Below are 24686 nucleotides of genomic sequence, written 5' to 3' on the forward strand. Positions count from 1 at the left end.
GGGGGGTACCCAGTGCCAGGGAGGCTGATTTCTGCATCGACACACCATGGGCAGGAGAACTGAAGGAGAACACTGGAGACAGCGAGTCCATCCCTGATAAACAGAAAAAAGGCACTACAGCAATCAGAATGTGGAGAAGGTACAAGTGCAGGCACTAACGGTGCCTGTTACCCCCGGCCTGCAGAGAGAAGTTCACAGAAAGACACTTAAAAAGAGCAAGTTATGACATGCTTAAGTTTAGCTACAGAATTATGTGGATTAGCAAAGTGCAAGACAGCATACACAGATTACCTGAAGATTTAGTCAGCTTGGCTGAAAATACAGCAGTAGGCTTTTTCTTTTCTTTAACAGAAGCAGGTTCTTTCTCAGCTTCCTTCTCAACAGCTCCTGGTTTTCCTACACTGACTATCTCTTTGTCAGCAGGTAAAGGTGAGGTATCTGTGGCCGGTAAGGACATCGTGGGTACTTCAGGCACTTCTCTGTCCACAGCCTCCAAGGACTTTTTCAAGGCATTGGTATCTTCCTTGGTTTTTACTTCTACATTCTTCACAGACAGGTCACAGGGCAGCTCTGGGCAAGGCAACTGCCTCTTCTCACCTTGGGTCACCTTACTGATCTCTTCATCTCTGTGCATTCCTTCTCTGTCAGTGGCTTCTGTCATGAATTCAGGAGAGGTTTTAGGATGAGCCAACATCACAAAGTCATCTTCCACTGAGACTGGGGAAGAGTCCATGGGTGAGAGAGCTTTGTCATCTCCTGTTTTTGGTTCCATAGCAACAGACACATCAGCTGAATACGCCAAAGCATCCAGCTCTTCCATCTGAAGAGCAATCTTCTCTGCCTTGGCTGGTTTTGCAGGTATTGGCTCAGATGGTAGAGCAGCAACAGTTTTGGAAGAGTCCAGCTGGGGTTGGAATGACTCCAGGTAAGGTTTGCCTGCAGCAGCTGCTGAACCCCCCAGTGCTTCCTCGTGTTCCTCCTCACTTGCAATGCTCTCAGTGGATCTGCTTGTTCGCAGGAGAGATGGATCCTCACTGGCTTCCTCAGCAAAGTCAGCTATTGCCTGGCTACTAAACAGCTCGGATTTGCCAAACTGGGGGGACAGTTTTCCCTCCAGTTCCTTGTGTTCAGGCACATCCTGAGGAATGCATTCTGCTATCGGTGCCTTCGAGTACTCTGGAAAGAACGGAGCAGCAGCTTCACCAGGGACCTTTGTTCCCTTAATCAAGTCACATGCAATGGATATATAAGGAGTCTCCAGATCTTCTGGAGTGGAGCTGCTCTCGGGAGCAGGTTGTTTAAATGCTAATGCCTCTTTAGCTTCCTGGGGCTGTGTCAGAGGCACATTCACTGCCTCTTGGTACACGGGAGGTTTCTCAGCCTCTGCTTTGACGTTCTCGTACTTGGCAGCGGGACTGAAGGTGTCTAAGGGGGAAGCTTCCAGCTGCACAGTAGACGCTTCTGCCCCGGCAGCCCCAGTGCCCAGCGGGGCCTCCATGACGATGTCTGGCAATATGGGAGAGGGAGCGGCTTCCACCCCTTCGAAGGAGGGGCAGATCTGTGCCACGGGTTTCAGGGTCTCCTGTGCCGACTCGGAGGTCTGAACCAAGTCAATCTTGGGCTCGTAAGCCAGCTTTGTCCCCGCTGCATCGTGCAGTTCGCTCTCGTAGGCCTCCTGCACCAGGTCGGGGGTGAGCCCCTCGGGCATGTTGGCTGCAGCGTCAGGGGGCACTGCTGCCCCGCTCTCTGCCTTGGCAGAGTCAGCCCCCTGCCCTTCCCGCCTGCCAACTGCTCCAGCACTAAAATTACCTGGTTCTGGGCTCGTCTGAGCCTTCAGCTCGGCAATTTTTTTCTCATCGTCGGTTCTATTTTCTGAAGTGACTTCCTCCAGAGGAGACAGAGACTTGCCTTTGTTACCATCAGGACTCGGAGAGGAGTCAAATTTAGTACAAGTGATGTAAGTCTGCGAAGGTTCTTTTACAGCTTCTGGGGTACTTGGGAAAGAGGGCTCTTCAGCACTGCCCTCGCTCTCTCTTTCATAATCCTTCTGCACATTCAGCTTCCCCACACCATATTTCTCATCCAAACTGCTCTGCGGTTTGGCATCTATCTTACTTCCAACATCCTCCCTCACGCTGCTCAGTCCATGACTAGCACCTTTTATTTCCCATATTGGCTCAAACGGTTTGAAATCTGCATATTCTTCCCTCTTAAGAGGGTCTTCCTTCAGCGCCCCTTTCTCACGGTGATCACCAGCCCCGGACGTGTCTCTGCTATAGAACAGATCTTCCTCCTTTCTCTCAAACAAGTCTTGGGGAGTTTCTGGAGACATTTTCAGAGGCTGTGCAGGCATTTTCTCCAGGTTAGGTAATTCTTTAGGGCCCTCTAGCTGTGTTTCTTCTTTAGCAGGAGAGAAAATGGCTGCTTCTGCTTTAGCAAATGGGGGTTCTGAGTGTTTCATCTCTGAAATGTCTTTGTCATTTCCCTCTGCAAGGAAGGGATTTCTGGCATTTTTCATTGTTTCCTTATAAACCTCACTTGCACTTTCCTGGTAAATGCCTCTTGCAGGTAATCCATCTGAGAGTGTACCAAAGGCTGTGTGCTCTTTAAAGGGCTCAGCTGAGAGAGGAGAGAAGGAGGGGAGAGAAGGAGCAGGACCAAGCGGGACTGCAGTGAAATCCTCTTGCCCAAGCGCCTTAGTGCTACCTGGCTGCTCCTGCAAGTCCAGACCTTTGTCTGTGACAGAAAGGAAAGTTAGAGAATGCAAGTGCTCTTAAGTCAATGCAAACTTTCAAGACAGGTTCACATGGTTTTAGTTAGTCAGAGGCTTTTCCAAGTTCTACCATGGATACTGGGGGCCATGAATACACAGTATCCAGCTAGAGCTACTCTAGTTCACTTCTAGCAGAAGAGGTTGGAGAAGCAGCAACTTTATGCAGCACAAAGATCTCAGTAAAGCTGAAGGTGCCAGGGTAAGTACAGAGGGCAATATTAACAAAGTCAGAGTGGGAGGGTGGCAAGGTGAGACAGAGAGAGGGGACCTGTGTGTGTTTGGCCATAAACATATGCGTGCCAGCAAAGGTTTTTCTGACACTTCTCATAAATGGGAATTTGGTGGACACTGTACCAAACCAAACCCACTGCAGAAATGCTACAGGTACAAATTTTACTTCTATAAAATACCGCAGAAAGTTACTGTGGATTAAATCTTTCTGCTAAACCAGTAAAGCAACTATGCTCTACGTGTTAACCTGTTAACACTATCGACTTCTCTCCTACATCAAGGGTCCAAGAATTCACAGATGGCTGTATCTTGTTCATCCAACAGTTTGCCATGTCAAAAAACGAATGCTTATTAAAATCTGGAATAGATCGACTGCCAAGTCAAATCTGAGAAATGTGACAGAGGCTATTCTTGGACCCGTGCTGACTTTCAGTCAAGGCAGGCTAAAGGGAAAGGGTTAATGAGCTCAGAAATGCAGGAGGGGTCAGACAAAGGGGAGCAGAGAGAACTTGCCTGCAGAGGAGGGCATCAGAGGCGCAGGTGTAGCAGGAAGAGCAAAAAGGGTCTCATCTGAAAAACAAACAAATAACCTCAGCAGAAGTAAAGGGCAGGCTGAAGAGGGGACAGAGCACACGAGCAGTCAGTTCCCAGGAAACCAAAGAGATCCAGAGCCAACACCCACAGAAGAACCAGGGAACACCACACGGGCCGGGTGATGTGGCAGAGACAACACCCCCATTTCCCCGTGGATCTCACTGGGGGATCTCACCCTCCAAGCCAGTGCCAACCAGAGGGTGGGACACAGCACAGCAGCCACTGTCCTGAGGATGGAAACACTCCCCCAGGGCAGGGCAGCTGCCCTGGCACTGGCAGTGCCACAGTGTCCTCACCCAGCTCCCCGTGCCAGAGGGGCTCCAGCACCCACCCGCTGCTGGGAGAGCAGCAGCCCCAGGAGGTTCAACCCAACACCGTGCCGAGGTACCAGCACTAAATAAAGCCTGAACCCCCCCAAGCAGAGCACTCACACACATGCCCATACTGGGCAAACTGGGAACAGGAAAGGACTGATGGCTTTACACCTTCATTTTTCTTGTGTTGTAACATGGGCAAGCACTGCTTTTAAAACCTTCTTTGGTATGATCCGAGGAGCCAGTCTGGCCTTGCTGAGTTTGTTTTAAGCCTAATATCTCACCAGACAAACCCAGCTCTCCAATTTCCACCCAAAGCAGCAAAACTAGTCATGAGGAACCAGGCAAAGCAAAACCAGACCTCTGCATTTCTGCATCAGCATTTTTTCCAGGTCCACCACGGCCTGTTGGTTTTACATTAATGCAAAAATAGTAACATTTAGGTAAAGATATTTCGTTCTGAAACGTGTATGAAGTTTCCAAATTAAGGCAGAAGGCGAAATTACATTAAAGCATTTAAAACAAGATTTTTAATTTTCAGTACAGTTTTGCTATTTGCCTGGACAAAAATCAAGTACTGGAAAAGATGGTTTTCTCAGTTGTTTGTTTGTTTTTTAATTAAAAGCAAACAATAATAGAAGCAACTGATTTTACGAGATGAAAGGTAAGAAGTGAGAAATATGGTAGATGCAGCAGCACATCCACGATGACCCAGTGAGGCAAGGTTTTAAGCTAAGCTGTGGTTTGGCACTGAACCACAGCTTTGTGCAGGAGCAATGCCACTTGCAGACACTCATGACTTGCCTGGCTTACTCAAGTTAATCCCACCAGCACTTTTCCAAAAACCAAGTCTCCTCAGACCTGCATTTCCTGTCACAATATACAGTTGGCTGGTTTGGTTTTGCAAAACATTTCTCCCTTGCTGTGTTTTGTGGATTATTAAGCTCCCTTGAAGCTAACAGGAGGCAGTAACAAAGCTGGAGTGCAGGACTTGGTGTTTAGAAGCTCCCTCAACTCCTGCTGGACCAAAGGGATTTCTGCTCAGCTTTCTAAAAATTATGCTTTTCCATTAAGGACCACACAGAGAGAAACCTCAATTCCAAATTTAGAGCACAGCAAAGCGGTGTCACAGCTCAGTGGTGGCAAAAGCTTTTAAGGACAAAACCCCCACTGGAGGACAAGGGATCAATATGTGACACCAAGGACTGCAAGGCTCAGCCCTGCGGGGCCAGGTACCACCACAGGCCCTCGGAGAGCCTGGCAGGAAAGGGGCTCACAGGGAACCGGGAATAAACCAGGGGAGAGGAGGTGCTGAAAACACAGAAAGAAAAGAAGGGCAAAGAAAGACAACAGAGTCCACTGGGGTAAGGAGGAGAAGAGGAAAATGCACAACAAGTCCCTGAAGGTGCAGTTCCCTTCCTGCCCAAAGGCCAACAGCAATCTCGACCCAAAATTCTAGATCTGAAATCTTTTGAAGACTTTGCAAGCCCAGAGAGAGATGTTTGGGTTTCAGGAGCATGGGCTGTCATTTCTCAGCACAGTGCACAAAGTCCTCCTCAGGTCTGGCTTCCATTTACTCCACACAAACACACAATGGCTCTGCCAGCCCCCGAATTCCCAGGGTCTCTTTATGTCCACACCCAACCTTTATTTTCCACCCAGAGCTGGAGTGTGAGAAGAGATTACATAAAAGCAATATTTCCTAAGCAGCCAAGGAGAACCACCCACTCTCCCTCCACCCACCTCAGAATGGCATTTTTCCTGCTGGGAGGAAAGAGATACAAGGGCTTTTTCCTGCTGTGGTCCTGTGCAACACCTCCAGGCAAGCAGGGAAAACGGGGCAGGACAGCTCCCACAGCAGCATGGATGTGAGCTGACCCATCAGTGCCTTCAGCCTGCAACTCTGTGACACGGTGACAGGGATGGCAGGGACAAGTGCACCGAGGAATCCTCCCCTCCCGTGCTGCAGGCAGAGCCCTTCCAGCAGCACCCTCTGTGGGCACAGAGGGTACAGCCAGGACATCCCACTGATGGGGCTCTTCCTCTCTGCAGCTCAATGGCAGCAAGTAGTGACAAAAACACACAAACAAGTAGCACACTACTACAAGAATCAGGTTAAAAACCTTCAGAGTACAGTAAGCTCTAAGCAAGATGATTTCAAGCAAAGGGGGATATTTAAAACACTTCAGTCGACCTGCAAGGTGAGCCTCCTCTACAGCAAAGTTTCACCCAAAGAGAGGCAGAAAATCTGAGCAACCGCCAGTTTTTACAAATCATACCTCAAAATCTCCTTCAGGAAGATGAACTGCTCAGTTAATCCCTCCTCAATTAATCCCTCCTCAGAAGACAGATTCGTTTCATGAAATACAGAAGAATGAGAGCTCGAAATGAACACAATCTCAAGGAAAAAAGTCTTTACTCCCAATTTTATCTGCCAAAAATCCCTAATGATGCAGGTTAGTAAAGTACTTTCAGCACTGCAGTGAAGGTTGACATCTTATTTATGAGTGGTATCACTTCATATTAGTGACTGAGCACTCCAATCAATGGCTTTTATAGAGAACTTCACACTCAACCTGTCTGACTGCATTCCTATTTTTAACATTCTGCAAATTAAATATTCCCCCCAAAAAAGCCACCCACAAATAACCCTGTAGCTTCTTCTTTCATCAACATGAACCCTCCTACTTCCAAACTCTCTATTATCTCAGCTAAAACACAAAGTTCCCCAACCAGAATCAGATTTCAGTTTTGTTTAAAAATAAAAAACCCCTGACACCAGCATGACAAAGGAGTGTGGTTTCAAACTCTAATTTTAATTTTTGCTGAATGCCCACTAACATTAAGATGCTGATATCACCAGCATAAAACTTTCCATTTAAATATCGAAGTTTCAGATAAAAAGTTGACAAATAAACGGAGGGAGGTTTCCCAGATAACAAATTAGGTGAAAGTTGGCTGCAAAGATTTCCAGAGAAAAAGAGAAGAATGTTTAACACTCAGAAGTAGTAAACTGACAATTCCAAGAAAAGCAATTCATGAGAAAACAGTTGTTTTGTGGGAAGGGGGGAAAAAACCCAAACATTTGCCAAAGGAAAGCAGGACTTCAGCCTGGAGTGTGTAAGGATCCACTCCTGACTAACAGGACAGGGACTGCTTTACCTTACACACCTCCCACAGGGGGACACTGCTTGGAACATAAATATTTCACCATAAAGGAAAACAGGGTAAATTAATACTCCAAGGAAGGACAGCTGGGACCTGACTCAGGCCTTGTGTGAAAGTTCCCTTTGCAGCAACCCCTCGGGGCAGAGAGGAAAGAGAAACTGTTTCTTTCTCCAGTGCACCGAGTTGTTCCTGTGTCAGCACTTCTAATCTCGGGCCGTGTTTGCAACACAGTCCAGGTGGCCATTAAAAAGTTAAATGGAATTATTATTTCGAGCTCTTGGATGCCTGATTTCCACATGCAGCACAAAACAAGGGCACACAACTTCACAAGAATTTCCCGAGAAAAGCAGCTGCCTACACAAACTCCATTTAAATCACCTCCTGCTATGATGCCTTTGTTCTAAATACGGGATTTCACCAAATATTGAAGCCATTCAAGATTAGGAACATTAACCTATAATAGCATATTTTCACATCATTAGATCACGCTGCAGAGCCACAGCAAATCACTAGTTTTTCTCATTTGGCTCTTAGATAAAGGTGTAAGCTTATAAAGACAAGTTACCAGAGTAGGAAACTCCAACTGCAAAATATTGGAAATCTTGGCGCAAAGTGTACAAGCTGCTACAGGAAATGGAGATTTTGTTGAAGATTCGAGGGGAGAAAGGAGCTCCATTTTGAACATCTTGAGGGTACCACAGCTGGGATCACCAAAGGATCCAAGACTTTGATTAGTAACAAGAGCAGCTGCAGGTCATTGCAGGCCTTCATGGAAATTACTGCAAGTGGAATCACCTGCACTGCACAGGAGATTTCTCATTTCATGTTAACTGAAACAATGAAGAAAAGTTCAAAACGACCATTTTGAGCAATGCTTGCTGCTTTAAACAGTCTGGTTCTGCAGGCACAGGGCTCCAGCAAGACGTATTTTCCTGTTGTCTAAGCAGAAATCTGTAACCAAAAACTGGTTTAGGCAAGTTTGGGTTTTTTTTCCAGTATCGTTTTTTCATGGTACAATTTGCAGCTGCAAAAACCTCCACTTGAGGCAAAGTGCCAGCAATGCAGAGCCTGGAAAGCAGTGGCAGAGGTAAGGCTGGGCCATTCCTTCTCCTTTTGATCAGCTATTCAGTGAAAAGAAAGGCAGCAGCACTCCCCAGGTGCCAAGCACAGCAAGAACAGATGGACAAGGCAGAGGAGGTAACTCTGCTCTGTCACAACACTCCCCATCACCATTCCCACACTGCCAAAGCCAGGCCCCACTACAAGGGGCCTTTCAGAAAGGCCATTAAACCCTTCAGACACAACTGCCAGTCTCACCTCAGCCTTGCACCCTTCTGCTCAGTGACACCCTGGACAGGATCCAAAGAGCATTCCAGAGGCTGGTTCCCTAAAGCCACTTCCACCAAAAGCCCCTCACCCACGGGAGTGTCCCTGCACCTCCTCAGAGCAGGGACAGCCTTTTATCTGGTGCTTTGTTACTCAAACCAAACAAACAAAGAACAAAGCCTCACAGTTCAGCTCCAAAGAAACTATTCTCACACCAAGAATACAAGAGACGTTCCCAGAAACAGGATGCACGTACCTCTCCCATTCCAGCAATCCACAGGGATGCACAGACCTCTCCCATTCCAGCAATCCACAGGGATGCACAGACCTCTCCTCTCCCATTCCAGCAATCCACAGGGATGCACAGACCTCTCCTCTCCCATTCCAGCAATCCACAGGGATGCACAGACCTCTCCTCTCCCATTCCAGCAATCCACAGGGATGCACAGACCTCTCCCATTCCAGCAATCCACAGGGATGCACAGACCTCTCCCATTCCAGCAATCCACAGGGGTCAGCAGAAGGAGAGTTCAATCCTCAGAGGAGCCAAGAGAAACCCCCTGGGCGTCTGAGCACAAAGCAGGCTCAGGAGGAGTGAGGGCACACCCAAGGGCCTTCTCCAAGGAGCTGAGCCACTGGCCAATCACAAATCCTGCTTTGTTGCCCAAATTGCCACCAGCTGGGGGCAAAGCCTCCCTTCATTGCAGTCAGGTGGGCACAATGAACCCCAACCACTCCCAGCCTCCAACACCCCCTTCACAATCACAACTGTGTCTAAAATCCAAATCAAACATAACTCAGAGTAAGGTTTAACATTAATTTAGAGCTCTCTCAGCTGGGAACGTTCCCAGATTCAGCATTTCCAGTCACCAATTTCTACTATTTCAATCTATTTTATTAAAAAGAAGCAGAAAGAAGCAGTGTAGCCAACTGCAAACACACGTGTCCAGCCAGACACAGATTTACAGCCAAGTGTTCGGTCTTTGGCAAAATCTGAAACCAAAAAAAAATATTAGATGATTCCTCTAAAAACTAAATAACTCTTAAGACCCAATCTCTTTACCATACATTGAAGTAACAAACAGCAATTTGGGTTCTGGCAGTGCCACAAAGCAGAAAAATATAATAATTACATCAAAACTTATTCAAAAGGAGGAGGTCTAAAGAGCCATGCAAATCCTATCATTATGCAGACATGATCCAATTTAATTTTAGAGATTATACCAATCATAAGATTCCCTTTCACTGATTTGTACAGATGGAATTTTTCCCTGCCTTCCCCACAATTAAACAAATTAAGCAGTATTTAGATTAGCAACCTTATCATTGCAGAAGAATGTGTTTATTAGCTAAATTAATCTTGGAAGAATGGAGCAGAGATGCTACTGATTTCTTTTGGCATCTCTTCCCAACACGTTACCTTGTGTGACAAGCCTCTGACACAAGAGCTTACAGTCTGCAAAATAAAAACAAATTGGTGCATAAGAAATCTTCTTCTCAAAAGAAAAAAACAAAAAAAGAGAAAAAGAACATTCTGGCCATTAGTATCTGTAGAATATTTTTAATAAAGCAGCGTGAAGATTCCCAGTGTCCTGCTGTCCCTGTGACCAACCAGCACTGCAGTGGATTGGGATAATACAGGTCTTGCTAATCCACTTGGGTGTCATTTAAGACACAATACATATAGAGGGAAAAACTGATTTTCCTACCAACCAGTGTGATCTTTTCAAGACAACTTGGGTCTAAAACACTCTAATTTCACCCCTCTGGCCAGGCTGAAGGCCACGAAAGAAGCCACCTCCCTGCCACCACTGCCATTTTCCTCCTTGCTCCTTCCTTTCTGTCCTGCAGCTCCAACCTGCTCCTGAAGGCCCCACACCTGCTCTGTCATCTGTTTGCCTTGGCCCTGCACTCCTCAGCACACACAGGGGACAGGGAATGACAGACACTGAGGAGGTTTATCTCCTGTCAGAGAAGAGGGCACAGCAGAGGTCAAGAAAACTGTCACAAAGTGGGGATAACTGGGAAAAGCAGGAGGGCTTTGACAGACTGACAACATTTTTAACTGGCAACAGGAAAGTTTATATTTATCTCCATCTTGTGTCTTATTAAAGACATGTTAATTAACATATTCTGCCGAGCTGATGAAGTTGATGACATGATTGCCCTGTTCATTAAAAAGCTGCAAGCTCAGGCTGACAGCCTTTCCTGACACAAAGCAAGATCCCAGCAAAGCCAGGGAGAGTCAGGCTGGTATTCCCAACACTTCTACATGAGTGGGGGGAAATCAAACTAGAAGTCTTCTTTCTTTAGACATCAGAAAGCAACAAGTGGAGACAAACACATTAAAAACCATGGGGGAAAGTAGTAATTGAAAACCTTAAAATCCAATCGGATTTAACATCTTCCTATTTTGACAGTTACAGCTGGCAGCAGATTGATTATTTCCATTTGAAAGATAAAAACATTCCACTGAGATAATCTGATTTTCTCAGACTTTGTGAATATTAATAAGGCCATTATTTCATTGCTGCTGTAACAGTCCTTACTGATGGAAGGGCCAGTTAAAGCTCCCCACCAAAGCTGTGCCATCCAGCTGGAGCTCAGGGGTCTCAGTGCTGGCTGGGCTGTGCTGCCCTAAAAACTTAGACTGAAGAATAAGCAGAAAATATTATGCAGTGATTCCAAAGCATAACAGGAGTCATTCCTATTTTAGATCATAGGCCAAGAAATAATAAAAAAATAAAACCTGCAAGAAAACACCTCATGTTCTACTGAGGCCTCACAGATCCCTATTTTTACTTGGCAATAATAGCTTTTTTTCCTCTTTCATTTCTAATGCAGATTGATAGTTACACAATTTTCCTCCTACTTCATGCATAAGCAATTCTGAATACCTCAAGACAATTTACCTGTGAGCTCTATGTTGCTTTACATTTCCCAGCCAACAAAAGACCAAAAACTATTTCCTTGCTCCCAAACTATCTGGAACCCGAAGGACATTTTCAGATTGAGCTCTGCATTGCTAATTTTTTTTTAATCTGAGTTTCATAGTTACTGTAGAAATTTGCCAGCTTAAAAAGAAAAAAAAAAAACAAAACTAAAAAGCATCTTTCAAAATATTAACAGAAAATAAATGTAACTGCAGCACAGCCAGACATGGCTCAGGTTGAGGTTAACCAGCCTTTGTTCCTGCCAGGCAGATCCATGGGTGTGGAAAATGGACATGGAAGCAGGCACACAAAGCCTCTAAAGCCCCTCAAAACTGCTTGGCAAGCATCAAAGTCCCCCAGAATTCCAACAGCATGGGAACACTGCTCTCCAGGGTGAAGAGGGATGCCTGTATGCCTCCTGCTACAGCCAGGCTCCCAGACTGGGTGCTCTCCAAAATCCCCAGGATACTGGAGGGAGAGGGAGGAAAAGTGAAAACACAATCCACTTTCCCAGAACTTTGTACCAGTCAGCAGGAGAAAACCACTGAGTGGGAAGCCTGAATGTCCTCCTTGACTTCCAGGAGTGCTGCCTGTGGTTATCTGAGAGGTCAGAGGGAGGTTCCATGGTCACCAGCAGGGATACAGCCAGGGGACAAGAGAGTCCAGCACGGGGGACTTGACTGTGGGGTCACTCCATAGCTCCAAACTTCCCTAAGTACAGACAGGGAGGAAGGGGATGAGGGGCAAACAAACAGTGGTTCTTCATTGTCTCCAAACATGTGGTTTGTAGGATTTCATCTCCAAGGGGAAAACTCCCAGTGCAATTCCCAGCTTCCCTGAGGGCTGTATCATTACAGGGTGGGTGGAAGCTGTGTGGTTTTACTCTGGAGAGCAAGTCAAGGGCTACACACACGAAGCAAACGTCCCATGAACTCGGCAGCACTGTCCCTGCACACACTCCTGCTTAAGAGAGGAGCTGTTTGGCTCCTGAAACTCTTACAGCAGCTCCACTACAGACACAGGCCCAGTGCTGGACACTGCACAGGACACTGAATAAAACTGAAGAGATAACTCGATCCCTTGTTGAACTCACCTAGATGGGAACATGAAACATGAAAATGAAGATACCAGCTTTACTGTAACAGTCAAATGGCTGATTACTCTCTGCTTCCTAATATATATATTAAAAAAAAAAATCACCTTCTATCTAAGATAACTCAGTTTGTGACCACCTCCCTTAGAGCTTTAACGGGCATATCTGGGAAGAGAAAGGGTCTTGCACCTCAGAGAGATGCTGAAGATCGGTGGGAACATATTTTAATCAATGAAGGGTGCAGATGAAAGTCACCACTAGTAGCATTCAAGGACAGCTATGGATTTTTTCCAAGTCATGCTGCATCATGTCCTTAAAATCCACACACTCCTCTGCCCAAGTCCATGCACACAGAGCAGCAAGAAAATCTGAGGGGCGAATGTGCTGCTTTAGAATTTGTACAAAACACAAATGCCAGGACGTGGAGGGAAAAAGGGTCAGTGTGTGGGGTGAGCAGAGGCAGGGATAGATCCCTGCATTTCATCAGCACCTACTGCAGCTCAGCTTGGCCAGGGCACAGGACAGCTCCAGGCAGCTCTGCTGACCTGCGTTTGACACTGTCTGGCTCGTAAGCACACACCCCCCTCCTGAAAGCTCTCCTCAACATGGAGGAATTAAAGAAAAAACCCCCACACAATCAAATGGAAACCCAAGACTAATGAACAAGCTGGCCCTTCACGGCATTTGCATGTGTATTTACCCGAGGTCAGTGCAGGCAAGTGAGACACAAGGAAACATCTTTATTCTCTCTGCATGCTGGCCCCGGGCCAGGCTGGTGGCTTTTGTATACAGCTTCTTGTAAGTGCAGTGTAACTTCCAAACACAACAGTCTCTTCCAGGAAAGTGATGTATGACCTCCCTTTAAAAGCAGGATTTAGTGCTGCAGGATCTAGAAGGGAAGTGGTATCTACTCATCATAGTACAGTGGTTATTCTTACTTTGGGCAGCGAGCCAAAAAATAAAAAAAAAAAAAAAAGAGGGGTCATTGCTTTGACCACGTACAACTACCTCAGACTGACCCTCCTTTGCACTGTAGGTACAGTCAAGTAATCAAGACATTTAAGTAGCAATGTCTCTAGAAGGACTGTAGGTTTTGATACCCCCAAAACAGTACCAAAGAACCTGAAAGCACCCAGGACAGCCCAGGTCTGACTGCAGTGCTCCTGCTTGTTTTCCTCTCCTGCAAATATTTATATCAGCCCTTCTGGAGGGAGGCTGCTGTTACCCTGCCAAGGACTTGCATCACATATAATTATGTCCCAGTCTCTTATAACAATGATACTGAATCCTCCTAAGTGTGTAACTAATAGCAATTACAGAGGTTTTCTTTTTCAAAACACCCCCATGTATATATAAAACACATCTGAACGGGCCATCGCCCAGGCAATTCATTTTTGCTATTGTTACACTGACAAAAAGCAGCAGCAGGGCCAATTGTTGCAGATCAAAGAAGCCCCACTATTCTCAAAGCTCAAAGTAAATGAAACCATAACTCTGCAGAGGGAACCACCCCAGCCACGTGGCTGTCCCTGCCACGGTCACCCTGCCACCAGTTGCAGGCAGAAAATTCCTTTTGCCCATTTCCCAACATGACTCAAAGGGAACTCACTTGAAGCCAAGCCAAATATTTTGCCTCAGACCGTTTTAACACCAACTGCTAAATGCAAAACCAACAAACACCCGATGTTTAAATGGACACTCCTGCATCTGAGAGGGCCAAAGTGTTCAGGAGATGACCTGCCCATGCTCTCATCCAGGAGTTCCAGGTACACAGCCTCTAACGTTTCAACTCCTCATTAGAGGAGCATTGTGTTACAACACCTTGTCTTTGGAAACCAGGCCTCCCCCAGATGCCAGTCCTCACTTCAGCCCTAAATTAATCATCGCTGACACGTTAAAATAACTCTTTGATACCACTCTCAGCTACAGGATGCAGTTCTCACAGTCAGGTCTCCTCTACTCTAACCAATAGCTATTTCCAGAATTACTGTGCTCTTTTTGCCTTATTCTTCAGGGGTCAGAGAGCAGAAAAGCAAATCACCTCCAGAAAACACACTTTTTCCCCTACTTTTCAAAGCAACACGATGTGGTTGATCTTATTTCTTCCATTCAGTTCTGCTTAAACCACCCAGAGCTCCACTCAAAGAACGTGCCCAGAAAAAAAATTCTGTTCACTCATCACACAGAATCCCTCCTCTTCAGTCTGTTGCAAGCTTTTGTCATCATCTGTCCTCCAAATGGTGGAAACAAGAAAAAAAATTAATCTCCTCAGCGTATTGCTACACCGAGAGCTTCCGGAGGAACAAAAAAACAGGCTTCGTGAGAGACAACAGCACAACTAGCCAGGAACTCCTGTCACACATCAAATAAAACGCATTGTGAAACTCCCCCGACAAAACTGAATTCGGGTTTAACAGGCCTTTTTTTTAATCATTGATTAGATCTTGAGTATCATGCCCCCTCATACTACGATGCTAAGTTATTATTGAAATCCTGCATCTTTACGACACAGCAATGCCAGGGCAGCAATGAAGGTGAGCACACACCACTGTGATCACGAGGCACTTCGATTTGCTCCTTTTCACTGTTTTAATGGCCTCGAGTCAGCTCTCGCACTTTGAATTAAGCAGAAGCAGAGCCAAAGCACACTCGGAATCCGCATGCAAGGCATTAGTCATGCGGGTCAGCTCCTGGATTAGACCTTGCCAGAAGGGCTCTGGCATTCCAGCGGCACTAGGAATTGTTGGGGGGCGGCACTCCCCCCCGCTACACAACTCTGAACTCCCCCACATTACGGGGCGACGCCTTGGAGAAGCCCCAGGTGAGAGCCGTGGCCATCCAGGGCGGGGGGTTGACATTCTTCTCCAGGGCTGCCACACCTACACCAGCGAGCAGCCCGGGCGCCTTTTGTGCTGCCACACATTCCTCACGAGTTTACGAGTTCCCTCTCCGGGGTTCGGCCCCACAGTCCGCGGCCGGGGCGCGGCGTCCCCACGCGGGCTGCGGCCGCGGGGCCGTGCCGGGCAGGTGGAGGGCAGGCGGCCGCTCCGCAGTCCCCCGCCTCGCCCCTCCCTGCGGCCGCTGCGTTCAACATGAGTAAGATTACAAATATCTGCGCTCCCCTCCTCCCCCGCGCTCCCACGCCCAGGCCCGCAGTGCCGGGCCGGCCGGGGGAACCGTGCCCGGGACAATGCGGCGCGGGAGGGGCGGGCTGCGCGCCGGGGCAGAGCCGGCCGGAGCCGCGCGGACCCCACGCCCGGTCCCCTCGGGGCTCGGCCGGTACCGCCGGGTTCCGCGGTGCCTCGGGCTCGGCAGGTACCCCCGGGCTCGGCCGGTACCCGGCTCGGTACCCGGCTCGCCCCCCGCTCCCCCCGCGACGCGGCCGTTGCCAGGCGGCGGCGGCGGCCTCGCCCCCGGGCGGCCCATGTGCGAGGCGGCGGCCGGGGCGGCGCTTCCCCCTCCCGCCATTAGCATAACACAGACGGGAGGAGGAGGGAAAGAGAAGAAATTACAATTAAAAAAAAAAAAATAAAAGAAAGAAAGGGAAGGGGGAGCTCTTTTTCCCGCATGAGCTGCGGCGGGGCCGCGGGGAGCGGGACCGCGCCCGAGCGCGGCGGAGGGGAGGGAGCGATGCCGCAGGAGGCGGCCGAGGGCCGGTAGACAAAGGGAACCTCCCGGCGGGGCAGCGGGGCTCGGGAACCGGAGCGGCTCGGGCGGAGGCTCCCCAGCCCGGCCACCGCCCTCCCGGCCCCGGGGCGGGGGCACTCACCAGCCGAGCCAGACGAGGACCCTCTTCTGCGGGGGGCGGCGGCGGGAGCGGGCTCGGGCTTGGGCAGGGGCCGGGCGGGGGCCGAGGGCTGCTCCTGCGCGGGGGACGGCGTGGTGGCGGAGGAGGAAGAAGAGGACACGACTCCCCGGGGGCTCCAGTCGGGCTGCGGCGGCTCCGGGGCTGCGGGGCGGGGCGGCTCGGCGGAACCGCCGAGGTCCAGCAGCTGCGGCGGCCGCTCCTGCGGGGCTGCGGCGGGAGCCGCGACGGGCTTCCTCTCCATCACCTCCAGCTGCTCGTCGAAGTCTTCGTCCTCGTCTTCCTCTTCCTCCTCTTCTTCCTCCTCCTCCTTCTCGTCGTCGAGCACAAACTGGTAGTTAAACTGTGGCTGCTGCGGCCGGGCTGGCCCGGAGGAGGAGGAGGAGACCAGGGGCGACTGGTCCAGCTCGTCCATGGTGCCTGGAGCGGGCGGAACAATGAGCGGCGCGGTGGGGGAGGTGCGGGCTGCGCTGCCGCCGCCGCTGCGGGACCCGCACTCCGCCCTGTGAGTCACCGCGGGCGCGGCCGCCCCGCCCCGCGCGCGGAGCGACGGCGGCACCGCCCAATGGCAGCGGCGGGGGCAGCGCGGCCGCCAATGGGGAGCGGCGGCGGGCGCGGCCCCTCATGAATATACATCGGGCGTGGCGCGAGCCCCGGGGCGGGGCCGCCCAACTCGGGGAAAGTTCGGGCGGGCGGGGCGGGGGCACGGCCCGGGGGGGGCACGGCCCGGGGGGGACACGGCCCGGGGGGGGCACGGCCCGGGGGGGACACGGCCCGGGGGGGGGCACGGCCCGGGGGGGGGCACGGCCCGGGGGGGGCACGGCCCGGGGGGGGCACGGCCCGGGGGGTCCCGCCGCGCCCGCACCGCGGGGGCAGTCACCGAACCCCTCTGCCCGCAACGGCGCCGTTTGCTCTTCTTCTGCTGCCTCTGAACGGCGATTTCCCAAAGGGGAGGGGATGGCCGGGCTCCGGGACGGAGGGTGCGGGGCCCCGAGCCACCCGCACTCGGGTTCGCTCACCCTGGATGTGACCGAAGGCGTCCCGGGCGTCTCCGCACTGCGGGGCCGACGGAGGGGGAGGCGCCGTCCCCACCCCGATCCCGCTCCTCGGGCATCGCGCCGATCACCGCGGGCAGGACCGTCCCCTGGGGTGGGAAGCGGAGTCAGCCAGCGCCTTCCTCCGAGCGCAGTGGGAGTTTAACCAAAACATGATGCAAAAACCTTCCCGAGTCTGAAAAAAGAACAGAGAGGAGGCATTGTCAGAAGAGACGAAGTTGTTTAACCACCCGTGTTAGCGTAGGGCCTCCCCCGAGCAGATCTCATCATCTCTTTAAGTCTGCATTTAAATCGTGCAACTTCTGCGGGAAAGAATGGAAGGGAAAGGAAAAAGGAAAGGGAAGGGGAAAGGAAAGAAGAGGAAAGAGGAGAAAGGAAAGAGAAAAGATGGAAGGAAAAGAGGAACTGAAAGGAATAATGGAAGAAGAATGGAAAAAGGAAATGAAAGAGGAAAGGGAAAAGGAAAGAGCAATGGAAAGAGGAGAGGGAGAGGAGAAGAAAACTTGGCTCCTGCCAAGTTGGCTCCTCTCAGACTGCTGTGGTCTCCAGCTTTCTGCTGGAGATGGAACATTGGCCAAAGCCCTGAGGGTAACACTTAATTTAACTAAAATAGCATCTCTTTGGGTGCAGTTTCCACCCACACAGCTGCCATGATAAGACCAAAAGGCCTTATAATGCTATATTTAACACTCCTCCAACATTATTACGGGGTTTTAACCCACAGATGATTTATTCTCCCACATATGCCTGTATAAAGAGATTAGTTCATGGAAACAGTCAGAGCAAGCAGCTGCACGTTCAGTGAGACACGAGAAGTGAAGGAAAAGCAGCTCTCCTGTCACTTCCCTTCTGCCATGAAGGATGCAGTGGATGCAGGGATGGATGCAGGGATGGGAGGAGTCTCTGGCATGGAATTGGGGGGCAATCTCCAGCTGCACTCACTGTCTGAGGAACAGGATGGCAACACACAGTGGAGGGGCTCGGTGGGGCCCCAGCACAGAGGCCTCTCTTGTCTCAGGAGAACATACCAGAATCTTTGCACGAGCTGTCTGCACCCAAATATTTGTTGGTGCCCTTCTAAAATACCTCATTTTCTACAGAACTGGAGACCTCCTTCCAACTTCCAGTCTCAGTTGGCTCAAGGCCGGTGTACGTCCTCTTACCACTTCTCCTGTTAATTTAAATTGTTCTTTTCTCTGAATGTTCATTTCTAAGAATACACTTTATCCAGCCCTTGCTTTCCTAAGCCAAGGCTGGAGAAGCTGGTGCTGTCACCCTTTCCCTTGCTCCTCCAACAGCCCTTCCCTGCACCCAATCCACTCTCAGTCCAGGCACAGGAAATTCCAGATGAGATTTTTTTTCCCAGGAATGTACGAAGACATCAATATTCCCTATCTCTACCAGAAATTACTAGAAGGAATGTGCAGAGTATTTTTATAAACACATCACTGTTATCCCTAGAGAGATGAATTTCCCCAGCAGGTGAACAAGCACTTGACAACCTGTGAGGTCTCCTTTGCCCCTCAGATTTTGTGTGTTCTATTGACAAATTATCCATTTATATTTTCAAGTCAGCCCTTTTTACAGCAATATAAGGGATGTGACAGCAGCAGCAGCAGCAGCAGCAGCAGGATGGATGGATAGCAAATAAAAATATTTTGATTGAATAAAGTCTTTACAATTTCACCAGCCAATCTACTTTTTGTGTGTCTCGGTTAAACTCGAAAATGGATTTTTAAAATTCCATTAAAATATACCCTAAGGCAACAAGGTACCTTTAAAAACTTGGAAAATTCTGAGCTAGACACAGCACTGAAATTGATTTTAAAATATCTAACTACGGGGATTTTTGGTCATCTACAAGGAGGTAAAGTCTATATATAATTCAGCTGATTTTATCAGAAAACTTGGAAGAGTTTCTATCATCAATTAAGGACAAATGAAAGGGTTTTTATTTAGAGACAGGAAGTGAGTAAAGGTCTTGGAGGGAAACAGGAAGGGAGTTCCAGATTCCCTGAGCAAGTCAAATTAAGAAGCAAGAAGAAAACACTCTCCAGTAGTGACACTACTGCAAAACCCCCTTTCTTTAGCTCTCTGGAGAAGTATTTTACAATTCTGACATGAAACTTGTCAACAAGTAGGAGTATTTTGCAGATATTTATCAGTTTAATGTACAAGCTTGGTTTTCATGAGCTGTTTTCCTATAGCAAAGTTGGGCAGAAAGGCATTCCACGGGTGTTTCTGAATTTCCACAGGCAGTGCTGCCAAGGGCCACGTGGATTTTTTTTCTGTCCACTCTGACCTTCTGCTTGATCTTACACAGAAATAATATGATAGCACAGCATATTCTAGACTAGGACAATAACTGTGATGGGCCAAATGCAGTATTCTCACTCCACAGCAGGATCCCACAGAAAAAGAACCCCCACATTTAGTCTCAGACAGCAATTTTAAAGGATGGATTAAAATTGCGAGGGTGGCTGGGATTCTGTCCCTCCTTTTAAGCTGGGAGGACAATCCCCCAGGTTTCAGGCACCTGGAAGGATAAAACCCTGTAAATCTTTGTTTTCAGCTTATGCCTGTGCTGCAGAGCCTTGGGTATTGAAGCAGATTTGCCTCACAGGTTTGTCCTTGCTTGAACACCTGCAGGACTCCTTTTCAAGAGCAGCAGTGGGATGCTGGGACAAAATCACTCAGCTGATCAACACAAATGCAGCATGTGGGTGGAAAAGGTAACACAACAGAATGAAGGGACTGCCATCTGACCCCCAGTCAGGCTGGCCTTCTCAGAATCTAACAGACAATCCCCAGTTAATGTTACATCTGACTGACACAGTGTCGAGAGATGCAACAAGCTCAACCATTCCCTGTAGCACTTCCATGTTCCTGGACAACCTCCTCCCTGAGCCCTGCAGAGTCCTTTCCTCTCTGCCCACTCAGAGGCTGAGGGTTGGACACTTGGAGTTACTAATGTCCTTAAGTTGGTTTAATATTTCTACTTGTCAGCCCCTCTCACTTTTAAAAAAAAGGCAATTAAATTGTTCACTTACCAGTTTGGCCACACTACTTCTCACTCCTGAGGAACAGAAAGACCACCAGCTCCACTGGACCTGGACACAAAAAATCCATTCTGTTAACACCTCTTGCAAACAGCTCCAGGTTGTATCAACTACTGTTTTTAACTCATGTTCTCCCCTCCTACTCTTCACTTTAAATCAATGTCAAGTTTAAACCCATGGGCACCCTAAATCTGTGCCCATGGACATGCCTGAATTCAAACTTTCAGGGGGTTTTGGGGTTTTATTATAGTTTTGTTCTGCGAATACCCCCCACTGTAATTAAAAGTCTGTAGTGAAATGTTTGTTCCCTGTGTGCCTGGAGGTCAATGGAAGGAAGAAAGTCCATTGGTGCTCAGGAACTTTTGGGTCTTTCTGACTGACAGATTTGTGACGTTCAGTTCCCAGGGAGTGAAGCAAGGAGGACCCACTCATTACATCCCAAATTAGAGCATGGACAGAGCAGTTGTACAATTTATAGGTGTGGGTGACTAGAACTGACACCTCCAACAGCAAGAATGAACTATGAAATGATGCCATTTTACCTACAGTATTTTAGGAGCTCTTTGAAAACTTAGGGATTTGTTGCAGTTATAATAATTTGGCATTCAAATTGGTTTGCTTTGCAAAGGGAAAAGTGCATATAATTTAGATTAGAAATCAATTTTTGCTCCTTTTTCAGCACTGATATTGACCCACTTAGGAAGGAAACAGCCTGGTAACCAACATCCAGGGTTATTCCCTTGGCTGCCAAATGTGCCTGAGGAGAAAACAGATGGATGGCAGCAACATTTTACCATTCCTGGAGACAAGGCTGATGGCTTCACTCCCGGGGTTATGAAACTTCAGTGCCCAGGCAAAGGGTGCCCAGGGAGCAGCAGCACTGACCTGAACTGGCTCGTGTTTGGAAGGTCCCAGCTGCCACCTTCCAGCACCTGGGGAAGCAGGAGAACTCGGGGGCTGCCCATTCCTTTGGGAGCCAGGAGGTGGTTTGGATTCTAAAGCCCATCTGACATTTACCCAGATGGCAAAAGCAAAAAGGAGGGTGAGAGGTGTGAGAAGGACTGAAGGTACTCCAGGACAGAGATGCAAACAATGTAGGACCTGAAGCTATAGGAAACCTGAATTTGCTTGTTTTACTGGTTTTGGAACCAGTTTCTGACTGCTGTAGACAGGGATGTGTTTCAGGTGAGTCATGCCAGGGAAATCTGAAGGCTACCTGGGTGCAGACAGAGTTTTGGCAAGGGAAAAAAGGGAGATAAATCTCATAGGATGAATTCTCTCTCACACATATCCTGTGAAAAGGAGCAAAAACAAAAGGGAAAGATCTTGAGAAAACAGCACATGAAAAAGAAGTTACCTAGGGCTACTTTAGTCCCTAAAGAAAATCAAAGTTCTTCAGACTTCTAGGGCATAATGTTTGGCAGGTGCCACTTATTCTAAACTATTTTCAAATGCATTTTTTTTGCAGTGCAAATACAGTTTTGACTCTTCCCATTGTATCTTGTCAAAAACTAGCATATTTCAGTAAAAACCAACTACTTGACTACCATGTAAGTCTGCTCAAATTACTGCTTCAGCACAGGCTCTTAGCTAAGATTCACTGGGTTTATTCCATCAGGCAGAATCAGGTTGCTAAAAAGTGCAAGTTTTAATATATGAGCCTGGAAATAACTAGAACTCGACCATATCCTGGGTAGAAATGCCTGGATAAATTGGAAAAAACCCAATCAGTTTGACTTCACAGTTATATCCCACTGTGGGCTCAGAGGGAAGACAGCTGGGGGCAGACATTCCAAACTGGACGAGCCCTCCAGCTGCTGCCCCAGAGAGCAGAGCAGAGAGATCAGCCCTGGCAACTGGCACAGCCTCAGACTGTTCCCTTTGGTTCCCTCAGACCAAACCAGCCCAGGACGGGGTAATTCCTCCTGCTCCATATAGCATCCATCAGACTGCAGCCAAATAAAGAGAAACACATTATTCCTAAAAATAGAGCAGGAGATCATCACTCATATTCCTCAGAAATAGCAAGGGCTATTTAAACTGCTTTGACAATGAAATCAGGTGCCCCCATATAAATACCCTGTATATGATCCATTGGTTCCATTTTAGATCGTTTTATGGCAACTGAATGGTATTTAAACTTTCATTGCATTCCTATCAAAATGTAACTTTTAAACACACAGTGTAAGGGGGTTTTTCTTCCCCTCTGCTTAGAAATTTCAGTCGAAATTAGGGATTTTTTCCTTCCTCTCTGCTTAGAAATTTCAGCTCAAATTATGGATATTCTGAGTATTTCTGCCTTTATAGTGGGGTGTGGCATATAGGGTGTGCTTTTTCATTCCCAAAAGGTGACCCTGTATCAAAGGTGTGAGTGGCTGTTTGCCATCACTGAGGCTCAGTTTGGAGCTCAGGCTTCCCATCGAGCATGGAGGCTCCATGTGTTACACAACAGTGACACGTTCCAAAGGCAATTCCTCCCCCACACAGCTCACAGAGCACAATGCAACAGGTGCACCAAGGATGGGTTGTGCAGGGGTGTTTTGGAAAACTGAGGCAACAACAGACCAGATGGGGCAGTGGAAAAAGAGCACTCAGCTTGTCACCTGCCATTCCTGGGGAGCTGTTTGCTCCTGCAGGTGTTTGGGAGTTGAGAGATCTAGAACAAGCGAGGGAAGGTACATGTGCATTGAGAAAAAAAGAGTGAAAACTGAACTTCAGCGAGTCAGGAACAACATCCCACAGTACTAACCGTAGTCTCAGGCAGCGTGTGTTGTATTAGAGGTGGTTGCACGCTCTGCTGTGAGTTCTCCCCAGCTGTAAGCTCCTAAGGCAAAGCCCCCTTAATCCCTGATTTAGCAGCCCAAGGAACCCACAGTCCCACAGGCAGCCCCTGATGCTCTGTGGGGTTATAAATACCTCTGCCAGGAGGGGTGGCTGAAAGCTCTGTCCCTCAAAGCTCTGTCCCTCACACTGCCCACAGCCTGGCAGCTGGAGGCACTGCCTGGCCACGTGCTGCCACCACAGCAGGACGGTTCAGAGCACCCTTATTCCTGGCACAGCACACGGAACAATTTAATCCCACCTGTTCTGCGGCGTGTCAGCACACCATGGGTGGGTTTGAAGTCCTCCCTGAGCTTTGCCAACACCCCCGTGTGTGGGATAAGTGTTTGGAGCCATGGCACCTGGGCCAACATCACATGGCATGGCTCAGGATAGGCGGGTCCGGGCTTTGGCAATGCCTGGATAAGGATCCCACGGGATTAATGTGAGAGAGAATGGGGGGTGCCTGTGTGAGTTTTGGGGCTCCCCAGCGAGTGGGAAAGGTGGGAAGTGCACAGAGGCTGCCCTGAGGGCTGGGCAGGCCCCAGGAGGGGGGACAAGCCAAGCACTGTCAGTCAGCAGCAGCTGGAAAGGGAGGAAACAGGCACAACAAAATGGAATCTGCATCCCCGAGCTCTTGAACAAGTGGCCTGTGGCCAGAGGCGAGAGGAATCATGAGCCCAGTACATGGAAATTGTGGCAGACGAAGACAAAAAGGAAAGGGCAAGAAATCTCCTTTTCTAGCCCAAGAATAGAGGAGGCAGAGAAACGGTGAAAAATGTAATTTCAGGTTCCCTTGCTGCACTGAATGTATGAATAGTTTGATTCAGTTCTCTTACTTGAAAGGAAAGCAGAAGAAAGGAAAGGGCAGAAACTCTTCCTTACAAGCAGAAAACCAGATGAGGCAGAAAACAAACCAAAAAATTCTAATTTCAAGTTCCCTTGCTGCACTGAATATCTGTAGTTTGACTCAGTCCTGTTACTTTAGATACACAACTAAGCCTACATTTTCTCTACTCTCCCTTCTCATTCCAAACTTATTTCTGGGGACCTGTTTTTCTCTCAGAGATGTGCATGTGAGTGTTACTGCAACAAAATGCAGTGGTTTGTGGGTACCTGAAGGCAAGAGGACTAAAATCTGGTGCAAGATAAATCACGAGGCAGTTGTTACAGTGCTTTGAGTGTGACCAGGACTGACTCTCCAGCCTGACCTTCCACTCTGCTTGTGCCAATTGTATAAAGATATCAAAATAGGAAGGTGCTACCCTAAGTTAGGTAATATTCTGAAAGAGCCATGTACTTATTTATTGAATAATAACACATCTGAGTCCCTGCATTTATGAATATCCCTCAGATTAAACTCCTTATAGATTAAGAATTCACCCTCAAATGACTATTAAGCAAAAAAACCCACCCACAGATAAAAGCTGAAAAGACATTTGAATGCATAATAATAGCAATAAGCAAACCCATTACTATGATTAAACCTTTAATGTGATTAATGTGTTTTGGAAG

The 24686-nt window shown here is 48.4% G+C and overlaps 1 protein-coding gene and 1 long non-coding RNA gene across 4 annotated transcripts in view; both read right to left on the minus strand.

The window, feature by feature from the left end:
* Window positions 1-16744, minus strand: part of RTN4 (reticulon 4) — a 40318-nt gene extending 23574 nt beyond the window's left edge. The window contains exons 1-3 of one of the 3 annotated variants that reach the window (XM_051792833.1): window positions 16202-16744; window positions 3518-3574; window positions 292-2736 (exon numbers count right to left, since the gene is read on the minus strand). In XM_051792833.1, coding sequence (XP_051648793.1) covers window positions 292-2736; window positions 3518-3574; window positions 16202-16652 — 2953 coding nt within the window. In that variant the 5' untranslated portion in view covers window positions 16653-16744. Of the gene's footprint in view, window positions 1-291; window positions 2737-3517; window positions 3575-9826; window positions 9863-16201 lie in introns of all 3 variants that reach the window. The other 2 variants (XM_051792834.1, XM_051792835.1) reach the window with 2 other exon arrangements.
* A 518-nt stretch (window positions 16745-17262) lies between these two features.
* LOC127473463 (uncharacterized) overlaps window positions 17263-24686 on the minus strand; it is a 37206-nt gene continuing 29782 nt past the window's right edge. Inside the window, exons 2-3 of the long non-coding RNA XR_007905467.1 lie at window positions 20343-20402; window positions 17263-17467 (exon numbers count right to left, since the gene is read on the minus strand). This is a non-coding gene — a long non-coding RNA (uncharacterized LOC127473463). The remainder of the gene's footprint in view (window positions 17468-20342; window positions 20403-24686) is intronic.

Source organism: Manacus candei, unplaced genomic scaffold (assembly GCF_025592945.1).
Source record: "Manacus candei isolate 608988 ecotype Guabito, Panama unplaced genomic scaffold, ASM2559294v1 h1tg000035l, whole genome shotgun sequence".
Taxonomy (NCBI): Eukaryota; Metazoa; Chordata; class Aves; order Passeriformes; family Pipridae; genus Manacus; species Manacus candei.